At 38.7% G+C, this 19625-nt stretch overlaps 2 protein-coding genes across 2 annotated transcripts; one reads left to right on the top strand and one right to left on the bottom strand.

Annotated features, from left to right (window-relative positions):
* The first annotated feature begins 13798 nt into the window (after positions 1-13798).
* On the top strand, positions 13799-15038 carry LOC143589432 (uncharacterized). Its single transcript, XM_077070195.1, has 2 exons — positions 13799-14082; positions 14309-15038. Exons 1-2 carry the CDS (start codon positions 13799-13801, stop codon positions 15036-15038), a joined length of 1014 nt encoding a protein of 337 aa, XP_076926310.1.
* A 2339-nt stretch (positions 15039-17377) lies between these two features.
* Positions 17378-19369, bottom strand: LOC143589426 (protein DEEPER ROOTING 1-like). The gene is made up of 4 exons (XM_077070188.1): positions 19354-19369; positions 19191-19266; positions 18137-18657; positions 17378-17572 (listed from the first exon to the last, which is right to left on the bottom strand). Exons 1-4 carry the CDS (start codon positions 19357-19359, stop codon positions 17378-17380), a joined length of 798 nt encoding a protein of 265 aa, XP_076926303.1. The 5' UTR covers positions 19360-19369.
* Between the last annotated feature and the right edge of the window lie 256 nt (positions 19370-19625).

Below are 19625 nucleotides of genomic sequence, written 5' to 3'. Positions count from 1 at the left end.
GTCAATCATTATCTAGATTTGGCTTTTACTTAAAAGATCCAGTTTTTTCACATAGCTAACTTTATGTAGCTTTGTCAAGAGTGAAGAGTAGAGCCGGTATTAAGTTATTTTTACTCGACAAAGAATCACAGCTTGCAAATAAAACAACAAACGTTGTTTACAAGGAGATTTTTGGAAACTTAATGTGATAAAGTTTAAACCAGGTATGTATTTTTAAGCTTAGTTTTCAATTAATATTACAAAATCTGTTACTAATATGCGTTTTTTTTTCAGGTTAATGGTTCATTTATGTTATATTATTTATTATTCACTGCATTGATTATTTATAAAGTGTTTTCTTTTTATGTTATAGACATAGCTAAACACCTTATGTAATATCAGATGGTAAAAAACTTATGTCAAATATTTGTGTTGATTGAATATGTTGTTTATATTTATATTGTTTTTTGATATGTTTTCCACCAGTGTGTAACACGGGTTAGTATCCTAGTTGATAACAATATATAGCAAATCGAATTATTTGACTAATGCATGGATAAAGGTGGACTATGATTTTGGTGGAATACGTACCTCATATTCTTTTCCTTTGTCTCAATTTCAAATTTGAGATCTAAAACAGCCGCCGTAGGGTTTCACCGCCGTACCACCAGGTTTCTTTATGGACCGTCGGAAGCCTATACCATAGGCGATTCAATGCAAGATAACGAAGTTCTTTGTAACAAATATCCCTGATCGGTGCAGCTGCAATGATTTAGCGGGGTTTGTTAGAGAGCATGGTAACATTTTCGATATTTACATTGCTAAGAAAAGAGATAGAATCGGAAATAGGTTTGGGTTTGTTTCATTGTTGGACGTCAAAAACAAGGAAGACACGGGGAGGATGTTAAGCAAGATTAAGATGGGAGACTTTGCATTAAATTTTAACATGGCAAGATTTATTCGGAAAGACGGTGAGGTTAACACTAAAAAAACCGAAAGAGAGAAAGCAGCGGGAGGAGCGTGTGAATGTGGATTCTGAGGGTAATACTCATAACCAAAGTGCAGGTCGGTCGGTCGATTTCGGTAGGCGTACATTCTATGACACTTTGTTGGGGAGGAACCATTGTGTCAATCAGAAAGGCTCGGTTTCGGTGGACGACAATGTAAATAGTTTTTCTAATTTGCATGGGAAGGCATTGGTGGTCAAGCTGATGGATATGGATGCTTTGAAGAATGTTTGTATGATCTTGAAGAAGATTAGTACGGGTGGAGGTAAAATTCGATATTTGGGTGGTCTGTCGGTCTTATTGTCTTTTTAGGACAACAGGATGGCGACGGAGGCTCTTCAGGAGGATAGAGATATTTGTTAGGGCACGGATTTTCAGTATCCTCAGCAAATGTTATATTTAGAACAACTTCAGGATGCGGTATCCTCCAAGGTAACACGTATCCTAATTACATTATATAACTAACACATCTTTGCTACTTTCCATGTTTACCAGGTCAAAGACGGTTGTTTGAACTCCCAAAGACTCGCACTTTCAGTTTATAAAGCGTGACAAGAAAGGAAACGTGCTGATTGAAGGGCTAACGGCTAATTGGAATAATTCTGCAGTTTCCTTAAATATAGGCCATATTGTTAGCTTTTTGTTTTTGTATAAATAGAGCTCAAAACCGGATCACAACACACACTCTAGCACTCGAGAAATTACAAGTACTCGCATTCTCTGTAATCACGATCAAGCTTGAGCTCCACAATTGTAATCGCCTTTGTTATTAATAAACTGGTGGTGATAGTTTTCACCACCCGGGGTTTTTTGCTTGTTATCTTAAGGATAACAGGTTTTTTCCTCGCAAAAAATCCTTGTGTTCAAGCACTTTTACGTTCATTTCATATAAGCACCAAGTCCCAATTACTAATTTGGTTACGAAATTACCATTGTCAATTTTTGACCAAAACAATTTGGCGCCCACCGTGGGGCGATCGGTGCTTTAATCCCTTAAAACTGTTTGCTTCACACTCAATCATTTTTGATCCCTTCCTTATGGCCTCACAACCAAAAACCAGCTCTGTCTTCACTTCAGCGATCACCTCTGCTTCAAATGTCAACCCAAGACCACCACCGGTGCCAAAGAAGAACGCTCAACCCAAAGGAGAATTTCCACCATATGCGAGATCCTCTACATGGGTAGACCCGGTTATTTCTAACAATGATATTTTTGCTTTGATGAAACAGGTCAAAACTCACATGGAGCAGCAAGAGAAGACCAACTCAAGGCTATTTAAGGAAATTGAAGGGATCAAAAAGAAACCAGGGCATGAGGCCACTCCAATCATGCCCAGGGTCCTTGACTTTAATTCTCCAGGATCTTCTATTCTTCAGAATCCCGAATCCTTGGGGACACAGTCAACAAGGATTCCAACTCAGCAACAATCAGGATACTAGGAAACTTTTCCTTCGGTATCCTCAGAGTTACCCAAACCAACGAGGCCGGAAGCCATCAACATGCAGCCTCGCTCAACCATGCCAGCCGGCACATTCTCATCAGGGTCTCCCTTGATGTCCTCTAAAGTTCACATTGGAGATGATATCCCTATGCAGGCATCACCTTATCCTGAGAATACCATCAGTGGAGGAATTAGCCGTCAAGGCTCAGGATATCAGAAACCCAACCAAGATCTCGGTAACAGTTTACTTAATACTAATTTGTACACTAACTGTGGATTTGTACAGGATAAGGGGATATCCCCTGATATAGCCAGGGAGTTGCAGAAAATGAAGGATATGATATCTAATATCCCAGGGATAATCCATCCCATAGTTGAGGTTCCAGTAGGCAGTCACAAACTATCCAAGTTCACTTGGCCCATATGCGACGTGGAGATCCCCAGGAAATTCCAAACACCCAACATGAAACTTTATGATGGCACTACGGATCCTGAGGAGCATGTAGCTCAATACAGAGAAAGGATGGAGGTCAACCCTATCCCCGTAGAAATCAAAGAAGCCTGTCTATGTAAAGGGTTTAGTTCAACACTAACAAGGCGGGCCCTCAAATAGTTATTAAATATCCCTTCCAATACTATCACTTCCTTTGCTCGTTTAATTAACTTGTTTAATAATCAATTTTCTTGTAGTAGATCTTTTGAGAAAATGACAGGTGATTTATATAGAAGTGTTCAGCATAACAATGAATCCCTAAGGGATTACATAATCAGATTTAGCAGGGAAGCTTTGGAAATCCCCAACCTCGACATGGCAGCTGCTGTTGAAGCCTTCAAGATGGGACTTAGGAAGGATTCTCCTTTCTATGATGACCTCGTCATGACTCCATGCAGGAATCTTGATGAAGTCAAAAATAGGGCACTAAGATACATTCAGCTGGAGGATGACAAGAAGGCTCATGGGAACTTGGTTATCTCGAAATACGAGTCTACCAACAGGAAGTCCGACTCTCCACAAAAATTCTTCACACTGAAGCCTTATTCCATGCAGGATAATCCCAAGATCAATGCTGTGGAAGAAGACGAAGACGATGAAGAATATCCTAAAATATCCAAATATTGCTTTAACCTTGATATTGGTAGTGTAATTTGTGCCATGCAGGATTTAGGTGACAAGGTCAGATGGCCTAAGAAGAATGAGAAGCCTGGATCAAACAAAGACAAGTCAAAATGGTGTGCATTCCATAAAGACTTTGGCCATCGCACTGATGATTGTATAGCACTTCGGAAGGAGATAGGATACCTTCTCAGCAAAGGACACCTGAAGGAACTATTTGGAAAAAACAAGAACAAAAGCCAGGATCCTGTCAAGATACCTAAAAGGGCACCTTCTCCACCACCCTTGGTATCCTTCATCTCGGGAGGATCTGACATCTGCGGAACCTCGTATTCAGCAGCTAACAAACGTTCTAGAGAAACAAAAATGGACAACGGAGAAAGACCTCTCCGTACTTCCACATTGACGACTCAAAGAATCATATCCTTCGATGAGGAAGATAGATGTGACCTTGTGGATCCCAACCATGACGGTTTGGTAATTACTTTATGTATAGCTAACTATTTTGTGCGCAGGATACTCGTCAATGGAGGAAGCTCTGTGAACATTATCCAGATGGAAGCCTTGAAGAAAATAGATATCCCAGAAACAGAGATTATCCCGAAATCCTCAGTTCTTGTCGGATTCAGTGGCAAAACCAAGAAAACCTTGGGAGAAATAAAACTTCCAATATATATTGAGGGAACTAACTCCCTACAAAAGTTTTGCGTTATTGACTATTTATCTTGTTGTAATGTGATTTTAGGCAGGCCCTGGATCCACAACATGAAGGCAGTACCCTCGACCTACCATCAGTGTGTGAAACTCCCAAGTCCCTGGGGAGTCATCAAAATTGAAAGTGATCAGCAAGATGCCAAGGAATGTTATACTTCATCAATGAAGTGGACTACAAAGCCTACTCAAGCATAGCAATTATAGCAACAACCAGGGAAGGTCCTGCAAGCAAGAGAGCAGGATGTAAAGGAAGTATCTTTGGATCCTCAGGATACTGAAGTCAAAGTATTGTTAGGGAAAAGTATTCCTGGGGATATTAAGATGGAATTGATATCCTTTCTAAAGAAAAGAGCTTCTACCTTCGCCTGGAAACATGAAGATATGACAGGTATATCTAAATCTATAATCACTCATAAACTTGGTATAAACAAATCTTTCAGGCCAGTACATCAAAAGCGACGAAAGTTTTCTCCTAAGAGAAACGCTATCATACAAGAAGAGGTGCAGAAGCTGCTCAAAACCAAGATGATAAGAGAAGTCGAATATCCTAGATGGTTGGTCAATCTAGTTGTTGTCCAGAAGAAAATGGAAAAATGGAGAGTGTGTGTGGACTTCACAGACCTGAATAAGGCCTGTCCAAATGACCCATTCCCGCTCCTGCACATTGACTCAATGGTGGATGCAACTGCTGGCCATGGGCTGCTAACATTCATGGACGCATCCTCAGGATTTCAATAGATTCAAATGGAGCCTTCAGATCAAGAAGACACGGCCTTCATGACTCCCACAGGTATATATTGTTATACTGCAATGCCTTTTGGACTTAAAAATGCAGGTGCAACATACCAAAGGTTCGTCAACTTGATGTTCAAAGACCAACTGGGGGGCACGATGGAAGTCTACTTAGATGACATGGTGGTAAAGTCAAAGAATGTTGAGGATCATCTCAAAGACTTGGCAACAGCATTTGATATCCTGGATGAATACAACATGAAATTGAATCCAGCCAAGTGTCACTTTGGGGTCAAAGCAGGAAAATTCCTGGGATACATGGTCACCAAAAGAGGAATAGAAGCAAGCCTAGAGCAGATCAAGGCTATCCTGGATATCAAATCACCAAGAAATGTCAAAGATGTCCAAAGATTAACCAGAAGAATAGCTGCCCTCAACAGATTCATCTCAAGATCTTCAGAGAAGTGTAAAGACTTCTATGATATCCTAAGGAAGAATCAAAAGTTCGAATTGGGAGAAAGCAAGAAAGGGCATTGGTATCCCTGAAGGAATACTTATCCTCAGCGCCACTCCTGATGAAGCCGGTTGATGGTGAGCCATTATCCCTGTACCTAGCCGTTTCTGGGAGTGCAATCAGTGCTGTCTTGGTCAAAGATCATAAAGGTCAACAACATCCGATATACTATGTAAGTAAAAGTCTATTAGATGCTGAATCCAGGTATTCTTATCTTGAAAAATTAATTTTAGCACTTATAATGGCTTCTACTAAACTTAGACATTAATTTGAAACTCATGCTATACACGTAAAGACTAACTATCCTATTAAGGCTATTTTGAGAAAACCAGAGATGTCAGTTGGATGACAAAGTGGGCTGCAAAACTTTGCGCATATGATATCTTGTATGAGCCAAGGACAACCATCAAGTCTCAAGCACTTGCCGACTTTGTGGCTGATTTTAGCCAGGATATAATTGAAAAAGTTTAAAAAGAAATTCAGCAATTGGAGGTTAAGGAAAGTTGGACCCTACATACTAACGGTGCCTCCAACATAAGAGGAACATGTCTAGGTATCCTGCTAAAATCGCCACAGGGGGACATTATACCTCTATCTATATCTTGTGAATTTCAGGCTACTAATAATGAAGCTGAATATGAGGCATTAATAGCTTGTTTGAAATTAGCTAAGGATATGAAGATCAGGTATCTTCAAGTTTACGTTGATTCTTTGTTATTAGCTAACCATTTCAATGGCTCTTATGCAGCGAATGCAGAAAACTTAGCAAAATATTTAGAAATAGTTAAGCAATTAGCTACGTATTTCGAGACATTTGACATAGTGCATGTACCAAGAGAAGAGAACAATGAAGCAGATGCCTTAGCAAACTTGGCATCAGCTCTCAAGATACCAGGAGTTGTTAAGATACCTATCGTGCATATCTTGACTCCAGCAACAAAGGAGAACCTCGAAATCTTAGAAACTTCAAATTCTAAGGATAATCCAGCATCTTGGACCAATCCCATAATACGGTATCTTCAGGATAATGAGATCCCAAAAGGAGAAAATCCCAGAGCATTCCGAATGAAGGTAACCCAGTATATTATCCTAAATAATGTATTATATAGAAAATCTCTTACAGGTCCATACTTGAGATGCTTGGAATATCAAGAAACACAAGAAGTTCTCAAAGACATACATGAAGGCAATAGTGGAAACCACACTGGGGGCAGAGCCTTAGCATCCAAGATACTAAGGACAGGCTACTTCTGGACAACAATGAAGAGAGATGCAATGGATTTCTCCAAGAAATGTGATGCTTGCCAAAGACATAGCAACATATTGCATCAACCAGCTGAACCATTATATCCTATCATTTCCCATGGCCATTTATGAAATGGGGAATGGATATTGTGGGAAAGATACCCAAAGCTCCTGGTGGAAAGGTCTTTATGCTGGTCATGACTGATTACTTCTCCAAATGGATCAAAGCAGAGCCATTTGTCCAAATTAAAGAAAAGGACGTGATCTCATTCATCAAAGGCAACATCCTGACAAGGTTTGGTATTCCAGCTGGGATCGTTTGCGACAATGGATCACAATTCATCGGAAGAAGAAAAACCAACTTTTGTGAAAGTTGGGGAATCAAGATGGTGACCTCAACCCCAGTACATCCTCAGGCTAATGGTCAAGCAGAATCTAGTAACAAGATCATCATCAACAACCTGAAGAAGAAATTGGGGTCCAAGAAGGGAAGATGGGCTGAAGAACTACCATTTGTTCTTTGGGCCGATAGAACCACATCAAAAAATGCAACGGGATAAACACCTTTCTCCTTGGTGTTTGGGGCCGAAGTTGTTATCCCAACAGAGATGGTGATCCCCACAGCAAGAACCAGCATCCAGGATACTGAGTCCAACAACAAAAATCTTACCGAAGATCTGGATACCATTGATGAACTCAGAGATCTCGCCAGAATCAGAATGGCTGCATACCAACAAAAAATAGCCAAGTCCTACAACAAGAATATCAGAATTCGAATATTTCAAGTAGGAGACATGGTGTTGAGAAAAGCATTTCAGAATACCACTAACCCAGCAAATGGAAAGCTATCTCCAAAATAGGAAGGTCCTTACTTGATAGACTCCGAGGCAGGAAAAGGGGCCTACAGGTTATTCACTTTGGAAGGTGTTCCTATACCAAGAGCTTGGAATGTCATCCACCTCAAGGCATATTTTTGTTAGAATACTTAACCGGTATGTTGGTATCCTCAAGATGAAGGTATGTTCTCTTATCTATTGTTACATTTTTTAACTTTATTATCCCTAAATCAAGTTTACTGACTTAAGCATCGAAGGGGTGTTAGCCAGGCTAACACCCACCCCTCATCAAGAGCTTAGTGTTTTGCAGTTATCCAAACAATATGTTATCTCGACAACAGTCAGAGGCTGATCACCTCCCAAATGAATATGATATCCTTGATATCCCTCAAGGTTTAAAGGTCTTCACCTTTCCAACGAACGCCAGGGGCGCACGAATATGATATCCCAGATATCTCAAAAGGTTTAAAGGTCTTCACATTTCTAACGATGCCTGGAGCGCACGATGATTCGGGTATAGTTCGAGGCAAGGCTGACCAGACCAGCTGAAAATCCGTCCGTTGTTGGCTATATACCGAATCCTTAAGATAAGTGGCAGACGTGTCACACAAATAGTTTATAGCATTTTCATGTTATCTAAGGTTTATAACACTTTCGTGTTACCTAAAGTCTTGGCATAATCATGCCCATACATTTGGGACCTTCCCTAGTTTTATCTCAAGTTTAGACATTTTCATGTCTCTTAAGTAAAGGCCTAGTCGCCAGTAAAAAGGATTTATCGCCAGTTAATGGGCTTTGTCGCCAGAATTATCTAACTCTGTTTTGACAGATTGCTAATAAAGTTACTAAGTTGTTTTTAACTTAACAAAATCCTAGAAGCTTGATATTTAAAAAGGTCAACGATTGGGGACATCACATGTAAGCCTATCAGATTTATAAATAATCTCCACAAAGGTACTCTTTACACCTAGTTTTATTACACAATTTATATTGAAAGGTATGATCTTTTGGTTCAATTGTGATAACTCACACAAAGAATAAGGATACATTATCCTTAAGATATTTTTTGAGATATCCAGATAATTCTTTTGATTATGTTTTCTAAAAATATATAATCGTTAAAACATTTTATCAGAATAAGTTAATCTCAAAAATGTTTTATTAAAAGTCTTAAAGACATATAATCCTCAAAATGTTTGAGAAACATGTTTTCAGGATACGTTATTGCCAAAATGACTTATCTCAGAAAATGAAAGATAAGTAATATTTCAAACAAAACTTATTCGGATAAGTTACGTAAAAGTAATAGACATATAACACTTAAAGCCAAAAGATTATGCTATTACTAATCATAAGTGCAGGAAATTAGAAATGCAACACCCTGGTTTCGTCTTGAAAAGCCAAGATCCCTCCACCCGAATACTGCCAAATGTTAAAAAGTCAAGATATCATGGGCTTCGTCTTGGAAAGTCAAGATCCCTCCACCCATGTATCCTATTATCCTAAGCCTACTTGTTCAAGACAGGAAAATAAAAATTGTTCAACTGACCATTACAACCCAACATCAAACCGCAAATAAAAATTGGGCTCAAGCCTTTTCTTTACCACTATCATCGCCCAATTGCACCTCGCCACCAACCGCCTTCGCCGCTCCCTTGATCGCCACATCCACAACCTTCTCCACGCCACTAGGACCAGCATCCTCCACATCCTCGCCATTAAGCTCAGCCAAAACTTTCTCCCAAGCAGCCACATCCCAAAAGGAGGTGTCAACACCGGCATCTTTGGCCTCCCTGGCCATCTTTAGCCAAGACTGGAAGATGGAAATAGACACAGACCTCTTCGCACCCTCAGTAACCTCTTGGATCTGAGCCAGACGATCCGCTTCTTGGTGGACGAGTTCCTTCTTGGCCATCGAGAGTTCCTGCTTCAACTCCTCAATTTCCTTGGTCTGCTTGTCAAGAATATTGGTTTTGACAGTTGCAATCTTCAGCATCTCAGCTATGCGTGTGTTGGAATCAAGAAGCTCATAATGAAGATCATTAATCAGGAGGATAGCTGTTCCAAACCCTATCCAAAATAAACTTTCCTCAGCATATATTATTTCGAAAATATGAGGATACTGGCAGGAGGAATACCTTGTTAAACTCTAGATTGCAGGTCGAAGAAGAATTGGATGCTTCCTGGGTTTTCCTCTTTTTGGATCCCTTGGCGCGACTGCTCTCAGGTTTTCGTAAGGAGGCAGGGCGGCTTCTTTTTTCTTGGTACTACGAGTCGAGACCATGCTGTCAATGTCATCCAAATCAAAGGCTAAAGCAAATTTACCTACAAGTGTATAGGTCAGTATCTCTAATCCTTAAAATATTTATGCTAACATTTCAATGTCCCTTACCAGACATAATGGAGCTCACGGACGGAGATGATTCTTGGAGATCAGACTGAAAAAGAAACGTTCTCTCTTCCTCGTCTATGAGGTAGAAAGAATTTAGCTTGTTCTCAGTTTCTTTGCCAGGAGGAGCGATTTCGAAGAACTTCAATGCTGTGATAAGACAAGATAAAAGCATGTCAGTCACAAGAATAACAACATACAGTTTCAAGACAACGTATCCTACTTTTGGTCACCCAAAGGTATGGAAGGTTTTTGGGGTTCGGAAGCAAGTCTCTCCTAACAAAGAAGAATTGCTTCTTCCATTTGTCATTGTTCTGGGTGTTTTTCAAAACTAGTGGATTTCGACCATATCTGGTTTTGATAAGGTATCTTGAGGAGCCGTGGCTACGAAGGTCATAGACGGAGGCAAGCTCAGAAAGGGTAAGATCTAGAGCATGATCGGCAATTATTCTCTCCAGAACAAACAATGTCCTCCAAACCATCGGCATGGTTTGGACAAAACTAAGCCCAGTTCTGATGAAAAACTCCATGGTAAAAGCTGGAAAGGGGTAAGTAAAGCCGATCTTGAACGGCAAAAAAGGAAAACAAATCCAGGTCTTAGAGACAAGATCGGATAAGACAGCTGGATCGAAGAGTCGGAAGACGGTTCCCGAAGGGAAGCAGCCTCGGGATTGTAACCTCGCAATATCATTATTATTGAACGTACATATCTCGTTCACAAGGTTGGCAAGAAGATTTTGGGAAACGAAATCCTCAATACCAGAATCATGAAGCTTCGGACTCATGATTTCCAGAATATAAAGAATAAAAGAAAGAGTTTACCTTGATAAAAGGAAAGACGGATAGAAAGGTTATTTATCCGGGTAATTATAAGGACGGCTTAGGGTTTGGCGAGTAATCAAAATGGCTGACACGTGCATTAAAAATCCACCACGCAAGATTTGAAATTCAAAATTCAAAAATTTTACAGCTGTAATGCCTATCTATAGCTGTTAAAATTTGGGGACAACTGTTAGGACATAGATTTTCAGTATCCTCAGCAAACGTTATATTCAGAACAACTCCAGGATGCGGTATCCTCCAAGGTAACAGGTATCCTAATTACATTATATAACTAACACGATCTTTGCTACTTTCCATGTTTACCAGGTCAAAGACGGTTGTTTGATCTCCTAAAGACTCGCACTTTCAGTTTATAAAGCGTGACAAGAAAGGAAACGTGCTGATTGACGGGCTAACGGCTAATTGGAGTAATTCCGTAGTTTCCTTAAATATAGGCCATATTGTTAGCTTTTTGTTTTTGTATAAATAGAGCTCAAAACCGGATCATAACACACACTCTAGCAGTCGAGAACTTACTAGTACTCGCATTCTCTGTAATCACGATCAAGCTTGAGCTCCACAATTGTAATCGCCTTTGTTAGTAATAAACTGGTGGTGATAGTTTTCACCACCCAAGGTTTTTTGCTTGTTATCTTAAGGATAACAGGTTTTTTCCTCGCAACAAATCCTTGTGTTCAAGCACTTTTACGTTCATTTCATATAAGCACCAAGTCCCAATTACTAATTTGGTTACGAAATTACCATTGTCAATTTTTGACCAAAACAATATTGTAGGGATGTTTTCTAATATTGAGATGTGGGATGCACAACCATTAAATTTTGATCGATTGGTGTGGGCCAAAATATTCGGTTTTCCTCTGCATCTTCAATCAAATGTGGTAGTTGAATCTGTGGGGGTATGATTGGTAAAGTAGTTCATAAACCTATATTATCGGAGGAGAAGGAGGATCTATCCTTTGAATCCATGACAGTGTTGGTTGAAGGCGTTAGGAGGTTGTGCGAGGAGATGGATATTCGGTGGAGGGGAAGATCTTTTCGTGTACCGGTTTTGGAAGATACAGTTGATTAGACTCTGGAATTCATCTCCGATGGTGGGTCCGATGATTATGAGAGTTCGGCTGATAAAGACGAGGTGGATCATACAATTGAAGACGATGTCATTAGTAAGGATGAAAGAACGGAGCCGGTGGTCATCCCCGAAAATGTTGTCGGAGAGGATTTGGTTGGTTATGGAAATGGTAGAACGGAGCTTGTGTTCTTTGACAGAAATGTTGTCAGAGGATTTGGTCAGTGAGGATTTTGTGGCGTGGTCTACGTTTAATGTTGACCATTTTGTTAATTTAGAAGGTGGATTTAATGCTGGTAAAAGTAATATTAACAAAAGAAAAAAATTCAAAAAGTTCTCTTATGTGGACCGGTCCAGTGATGTAGGGTCTAGTGGATCAGGGAATTTGAAAAAAATGGAAAACGGCCCGCACCAATGACCCTTTTGGGCTAAATGAATTGTTGGGTATAGAGGATGAATCGTGTCCAATTTGGGCTCGCATGAAGTGGAGGTGGACTCGCAGGAAGCGGATGGAGTTTCCAAGGGGACCTTATCTGGAATGGGTGGTAATAATGTTAACGTGACCGAGGAGGAAATCTTAGATCTTAACAATCATCCACAGGAGGGATCGATTAATACAGACAATGGCTGTTTTCATGGACCGGCAAATTCTAATGAAATGGATTCAGGAGATTTAAGGTCTTCTTCGAAAATGTACAAAGGGGACACCGAGGTCTCAGTGACCATTACGTTAGGGGAAAACTTGGAGCTCGGCTGTCTAATTTTAACGAGATGGTGAAAGAATCGATTGTTCAAGAAGGGGTACAAATAGGTAAGAGGTGAATTTTTTATCTATTAATATTCGAGGGATTGGGGTGATTGGTAAATCGGGTTGGATAAAGAAGTTAAAGGAGGATTGTGGGGTTTCATTTTTAGCTATGCAGGAGACTATGTGTTCAGATACACTGATTTCTTCGTTTTGTAACTTTGAGGTGGTCAGGGCTTTAAGGCGGATTGGGTTAACTCTAATGGACGATCTGGTGGTATTGCAAGTTTGTAGGATCCAAAAGTTTTCCGAAAAGATAGCACAATTTTGAATGATAATTTTGTTGCAACATAAAGTTTTCTGGTGGATGGGAATCAACGACTTAATGTAGTTAATGTGTACGCCCCTCAAAATAATGTAGATAAGAGAGTTGTTTGGTAGAAGATTCTTAGGCTTATTCAATGTGGCAAGGGTGGTGGGTTGTGCTAGGTGATTTTATGCAGTTAGATGTCATGAGGAAAGGAAGAATTCTACCTTTGATCAAGTGTGTGCCAGGGATTTCAATGAATTTATTAATGAAGCGGATCTTAAAGAATATAATATGAAAGGTAAGAAGTATACATTTATGGCTAGTAGAGGTGATGTTGTTAAACTCAGCAAGATTGACATGGTTTTGGTGTGCTCCAACTTTATATCTAAGTGGCCGAACGCGTGCTTGAGGGCTTTCCCTAGAGAGCGGTCGGATCACGCACCGTTGGTTTTGTCTTTAGTAGATACCAATTTTGGTCCAAAGCCATTTGTTGGTTTAATTCGAGGGGGGATAGGGCCGATTGTGAGGATGTGGTGGGGAAGATTCTTAGAAATCTTGTTGTTTTAGGTCCTTCAGATGTGATTTTAATGAAAAAATTCTGGTTGTTAAGAGACAAACTAAAAAAGTGGGTCAAGGATTGTAAAATTAAGGAAGGTGAAAACTTACAAATTTTTAAATCAGAAAAAGAAGATTTTGAGTTACTTATGGAGGAAAGGGATCTTGAGGAGGATGAGGTGTGGGTGCGGAACAATGTAAAAAGGGTATAGAGGATATTGAGGCTTTAGGGGCTAAAGATTTAAAAGAAAAATCCAGAGTGAAATGGGCGTCCTTCGGTGATGATAACACGACCTTCTTTCATAGTATGGTTAACGGGAGGAAAGTTAAATACACTATTCCAGGTTTGGAGATTGATAGGGAGTGGATTTCTAAACCGACTTTGGTTAAGAAACATGTTTACAAGTTTTTTAGAGAACACTTTCGAGAAAAATTCAAAATTCGGCCAGAGTTGGAATGTGAAGGGATTAGAACCGTCCATGCGGACCTTAAAGATAGTTTGGTGGCTCCTTTTTCTAAAGAAGAAATCAAGTCCGCGATGTTTGATTGCGGGTCGGATAAAGCTCCTGGACCAGATGGTTTTAATTTTAAGTTTGTAAAGAAGTTTTGGGGTTTGCTGGAGAATGACTTTTATAATATTCTTGTATCCTTTCATGAGTCCGGGGTTATTAGTTCTGGTTGTAGATCTTCTTTTATCACTTTGATTCCTAAAAGTAAAATCCTTTGGGTCTCAAGGATTACAGACCTATCACGCTCATTAGGATTATTAGTAAAGTGATTTCTAAAATCCTTGCTAATCGTCTCAAAAATGTCTTAGGGGTGTTGTTTCTGAGTCTCAGTCGGCGTTTCTCAAAGACAGGTTTATTTTGGACGGGCCTCTCATTGTTTCTGAGCTGGTGGATTGGTTGAAGAAAAAGAATAAGAAGGCGTTCCTTTTGAAGATAGATTTTGGGAAGGCGTATAACAACGTTAAATGGAATTTTCTGATTAATATTATGCTTCAGATGGGCTTTCCTAACCAGTGGTGTTTGTGGGTTAAAGGGATTTTGGATTCGGCAAGGTCGGCGGTTCTAGTGAATGGGTCGCCGACTTTCGAATTTAATTGTGAAAGGGGCTCAGACAAGGAGATCCTTTGTCCCCTTTTTTTATTTCTGATCGTGATGAAGACTCTTTCTTGGATGTTGAATAAAGCTAGAGAGATAGGGGAATTACCAGAGATTCGCATTTCGGACATGGATATCACTCTTCTTTTTTTATGCCGACGATGCTCTTATTGTTGGCGAGTGGTCTCGGGAGAATTTGGAAAAATAGCTTGGGTCCTTCGGTGCTTTTATTTGTGTTTGGGTCTTAGAATTAATTTACATAAATCCAACTTGTTCGGAATTGAAGTCGAAGACGACGAAGTGGATGACATGTGGGCCGTGGTGGGGTGTAGAAGGGGATTGTTTCCTTTTGATTATTTAGGGATCAAAGTGGGGGCAAACATGAATCGCATTGGCAATTGGTCTTCTATTATTAATGTGGTGGAGAAGCGGCTCGCCTCGTAGGAGTCTAGACTTCTATCTATTGGAGGAAGAGTAACTCTTATAAGATCGGTTTTAGAGAACCTTCCCATTTATTATTTCTCGCTTTTCAAAGCTCCTTCGGTGGTGATTGAAAAGTTAGAAGGTATTATAAGACGTTTTTTATGGGAAGGATCTAGTGAAGAAAAAAAGATCAATTGGGTTGCTTGGGAGAGAGTGGCGAGGCCGAGGAAATTTGGTGGGTTGGATTTAAGTCGATTAAAAGATACTAATGAAGCTCTTCTACTTAAATGGAGTTGGTGGTTCAAAAAGGATGGGAATTGTTTATGGAAGACACTCATTGTGGCATGTCATGGTGGTACTTGAAGTTGGTCTTTCTTACCGCTAAGGTCGGCGGCTCATGGATGTTAGAGAGAGATAGTGAAGATCGAGGAGCGTTCGATTGGTAATGGTAAAAAAACTTAATAGTTTCTTGCGTGGCGTCGATGGGGATGGTGTAAACACTAGATTTTGGTGTGACTCATGGCTCTCAGAATTTCCTTTACGGTGTATTTATCCTAATATTTTTAGATTAAAATCTCAAAAATGGTGCAGCGTGGCGAATAGAGCGAGTCTCCAAAATAATGATCGGGTCATTAAATGGGCTTGGCGGCAGGATCCCAGATCATCGGTAGAGCTAGATAGGTTATTTGGGCTTCTGTCAAATATATATGAGTACGACTGGGCCGCTGGATGTTATAAATGGATTTGGGCTGGATCTGAAGATGGCATGTTCTCGATTTCTGCTGCAAAAAAATTGATTATTGATAGCCGACAATATGAACCCTTTTTTAAGTTTAAATGGGATGGGTGGATGCCGATCAAGTGTAATGTGTTGGCATGGCGAGCGGAGCAGGACAGGATTCCAACTAAAATTGCTTTAAATAAGCGAGGGATGGTCTTAGCGAGGACAGTTGTCCGTTTTGTGAATCGCATCAGGAATCCACTAATCATATTTTCACAGGTCGTATTTTTGCAGCTGAGATATGGGATAGGATTGTCGTGTGGTGCCGTTTGGATCCTATTTTTGTGTTTGAAGTTCGGAATATTCTTGTGTTAGCGAAAGGTTTAAAGAAGCCGAAACTCAACAAAAGGGTGGCTTATTGTATGGTGGTTACGGCCTTATGGAATATGTGGAATGCAAGAAATGAGAAGATTTTTCAGGATAAAGAGGCCAATGCTTTCAAGGTGGTGTCCAAGATTAAATCTTATTCGTATTTTTGGATTCGAAATAGGTCTAGATTTAAATCTATAGAATGGAACGATTGGTGTAAATATCCTTTTGGGTTGATGTAACTTGGTTTTCCTTACGGTCCTTATTTTGAGGACTTGCAGGTCATTTGTGATGAATGAAGCTTATTTTTCAAAAAAAATAAATAACAATGAAAGTACTATGATTTAGATCAACGAAAACGCATCAATCCTTTAATTTGCATGCATAGGATCCTGATCTTGACCATATGATGGTAAGATCTCGATCTTGTTTGCCTTGATTTTATAAATTTCTATCATTTAATTGTCAAGTTATTAAAATAAATTTTAAAATCCAAAGGAGCAAACTAACTATAATTAAAGACGGATAGGAGTAAAACAAAGTGAAATCTAAACTCCTTAAAGTAACACAATTTAATAGTTTTATCAATAAAAGCAGGTAATTTATGGACATGACTCTTTCACAAGAATGTTTTAGTCATGAACAAAACTCGCGTGTTCCAATTCACTTATTTACATTTGGAAGTGGGTTAAATTCAGATGGTACTAGCTAGTTAAATATAACTCCGTTAAGTTAATGCTACCTTTTCCAAAAATAGAAAGTCTAAGGATTTTACCATATGCCACTTGCATAGATATATTATTTCAATGTCTAACCATTAATCCAGACATACATGCAGATTTAATCCAGAATATAACACGTACAATAAAGTATTTTGAACACTTAACATGTTATATGCATCCAACCATAAAAAAGTGGACAATAAAAGAAAAAGAAACAATGGTACTTGAAGCTATTATATGCCCCCCTGATTTAGATGAATTATTAAATCATTTGCAGCTAGGAAGGCAACGGTTCGATCGCCGCTATCTCCTCCTCGATTTGATCACAAGCAAGTCAAGTTCAGTGTTGTTGGGAGACAAGTATACAAGTAGTAGAATAACTGATCATATATATAATATAACATATGTGATTCATTTCCATAAATCTCCAATTTCATGCTCATATCTCTAAGACAATATCTGAAAGTTAAACTTTGAATAAGAAACCGCGGTTATGAATTATGAACTGAATATACCCTTTTAGTTTTTGGTAAATCATAGGCTAGGAGTTAAATATATATGAACTCACATTCGGAATCGGTTTTGACCCATTTAGATCCATCATTTGCATCTTCATCATCTTTTTCTGTTGCTTTAGCTTTGCCCTTCTTGGCTGATTGGCGGTTATCGGTTAATTTCTTGGCAGACGATGCTCTAGAAGAGTTTTGAGGGTTTATCTTATTCTTTAGAATTGCCCTTAATAACTGCACTTAACAAATTAACCAGGATTAACTGTACAAAAAGTAACTAGCTTTAGTTTAAGTTATATTTTGGCTAACAACATTTTTTACACAGAAAAAAAGGGATGAACTTTCATATATCTTTTTATATTTTGGCTTTTATTTGATGGATATATATCCCCCAAAATGGCTGCTTAATTAAGCTCTTACAGTTCTCCAAAATAGGAAAAAGAAAATAAAACCTTCTTACCTTAGCTTTTCTATTTACAAAATGGTTGGCTAACATATAAATTTGACAAAAGTATTCAAATTTTGGAAAATTAACTACCTTAATTTAACAAAAATCATGGGAAGGATAGTCCTTATCTATTTTCTCAGTCCTTATCTATTTTCTCAGTCCTTATAATATTTACTTTTGTTTTTATCATTCATAAGGGTGCACTTTCATATCATAATATATCCCTTAATTAAATAGGGTATTTTTTTATTTTTATTTTTTTGTGGTAGCACTAACTTAAATTTGTAAAAAAAAAATAAAAAAAGTGAAAGTTTTATCTAAAAGGAAGAGTAAATTAAGTTAAAGTTTACCCTCTCCATTCTTGATTCTGGAAGTCGATCATGCAAACCAGGCATTGGTGGGAGTCCACTGCTACACACAAACATTTTCTTCAACAAAAAAGAAACTGACTTCTTCCCAATTGCTTTCTTGCTATTTTCCTTGCAAATGTCTTTGCATCTGCCAAGAATCACTTTAATTGTTCTGTCAATCTCCTCTTTATCCTCCGGATTCGTGATAACCGTCGTTGAGAGTCGACGATCAACCTCTAAGCTCGATGGACAGTTCAGAAATCTATCCAATGGAAGATCAGTTTGATCTCCTTGTTTAGGTTTCTTGGATAATAGTTTTGTTAACTCTTTTTGCAGTTTTCCAATTTCTTCTGGTGTGAATTCAGACAGATCTGGAGATGATGTTGCCGTACCGTTACTATTATTTGCGGTGCATTCAGTTTCTGTTGGTAAATGATCATTGTTTCCAAATGTTCCGATTGCCAGAAACCCGCGCGGCCAGTCATTAAATTCTTCTTTATGAGGGTCTTGCTTCATGTGATCTGCATGATATATATATGATATATGCTTAAATAGTTAAAGAACAAGGTCCATTAAACTAATAAATCAAAGATATAATAATATTCAATAAAAATATAGAAAAATAAGGAAGACAAGAACATTTTGCATGCGTGCGTTAAACAAACATATATAAAAACATTCCAACATTATTTCATACTCTAAGAAACTTGTCTTTGATCTTCAAGATCCAAATATTAGCTGATTCATTTCTACTTGAACTTTTGGAGATAAATTAACTTAATTAAAACCTTCAAGTGTCGAAGAACTATCAAATGTGCGCGGTGTTGTTGCATGTATGCGCATCTGATCTTTAAAGAAAAATACATGATCTTGAAATGAAAACCCACATAGTATATTTTTTAAAGAAATGTACTCATGCAAAGCTAGTTTCATTGATAGGGTATTGAGTCTAACCTTTATGAAGTATTTTACATAAAGGTTATCAATATTCTAAATTACAACGAACTATGTATGTATATCGATCGATAGTAGAATACTAAAAGGTTATACTTACGGGTAGACGAGGTGGCGGTTCCTGAGTTCTTATGCCCTTGTCCACCATTGAACTTGTTTTGCATCCAACCAAAGAACTGCATCCAACATATATAAGTTACACAACTCAACTTTGTAAAAACAAAAAAATCAATAACAGAAAAGGAATTAACACTTCATCTTACCTTCATTTTGATACCAAAATGAGAGAGAGAGAGAGAGAGAGAGAGAGAGAGTGTAGTTCAAGAGTGGAGTCTAGAGATGAGTGGAAGAAGACCCTAGAAGCCAATGAGAGTTGGGATCTTGGAATTAATAGATACAAAGAAAGCAGCACACAAACACAAACACTTTGATTAACTAAGTAGAGCTAGTTGAATATTGTATGCTGCTAAACCTTGAAGATTTAGCAGCTGATTGGTACAAATATATCACAATATAATCTCACTGATGACTAACT

Source organism: Bidens hawaiensis, unplaced genomic scaffold (assembly GCF_021521415.1).
Source record: "Bidens hawaiensis isolate Kalapana, Puna unplaced genomic scaffold, B.hawaiensis_p1.1 tig00001597_1, whole genome shotgun sequence".
Classification (NCBI taxonomy): domain Eukaryota; kingdom Viridiplantae; phylum Streptophyta; class Magnoliopsida; order Asterales; family Asteraceae; genus Bidens; species Bidens hawaiensis.
This window is presented reverse-complemented; position numbering and strand designations above follow the sequence as displayed.

Coding starts and splice junctions, on each gene's coding strand:
- LOC143589432 (XM_077070195.1), top strand. CDS start 13,799: ATGGTTAACGGGAGGAAAGTTAAATACACTATTCCAGGTTTGGAGATT. Junction 14,083..14,308: donor CCAGATGGTTTTAATTTTAA/GTTTGTAAAGAA, acceptor AAAATGTCTTAG/GGGTGTTGTTTCTGAGTCTC.
- LOC143589426 (XM_077070188.1), bottom strand. Junction 18,658..19,190: donor AACCGCCACCTCGTCTACCC/GTAAGTATAACC, acceptor TATATCATGCAG/ATCACATGAAGCAAGACCCT. Junction 17,573..18,136: donor CAGAATCAAGAATGGAGAGG/GTAAACTTTAAC, acceptor TGTTAAGTGCAG/TTATTAAGGGCAATTCTAAA.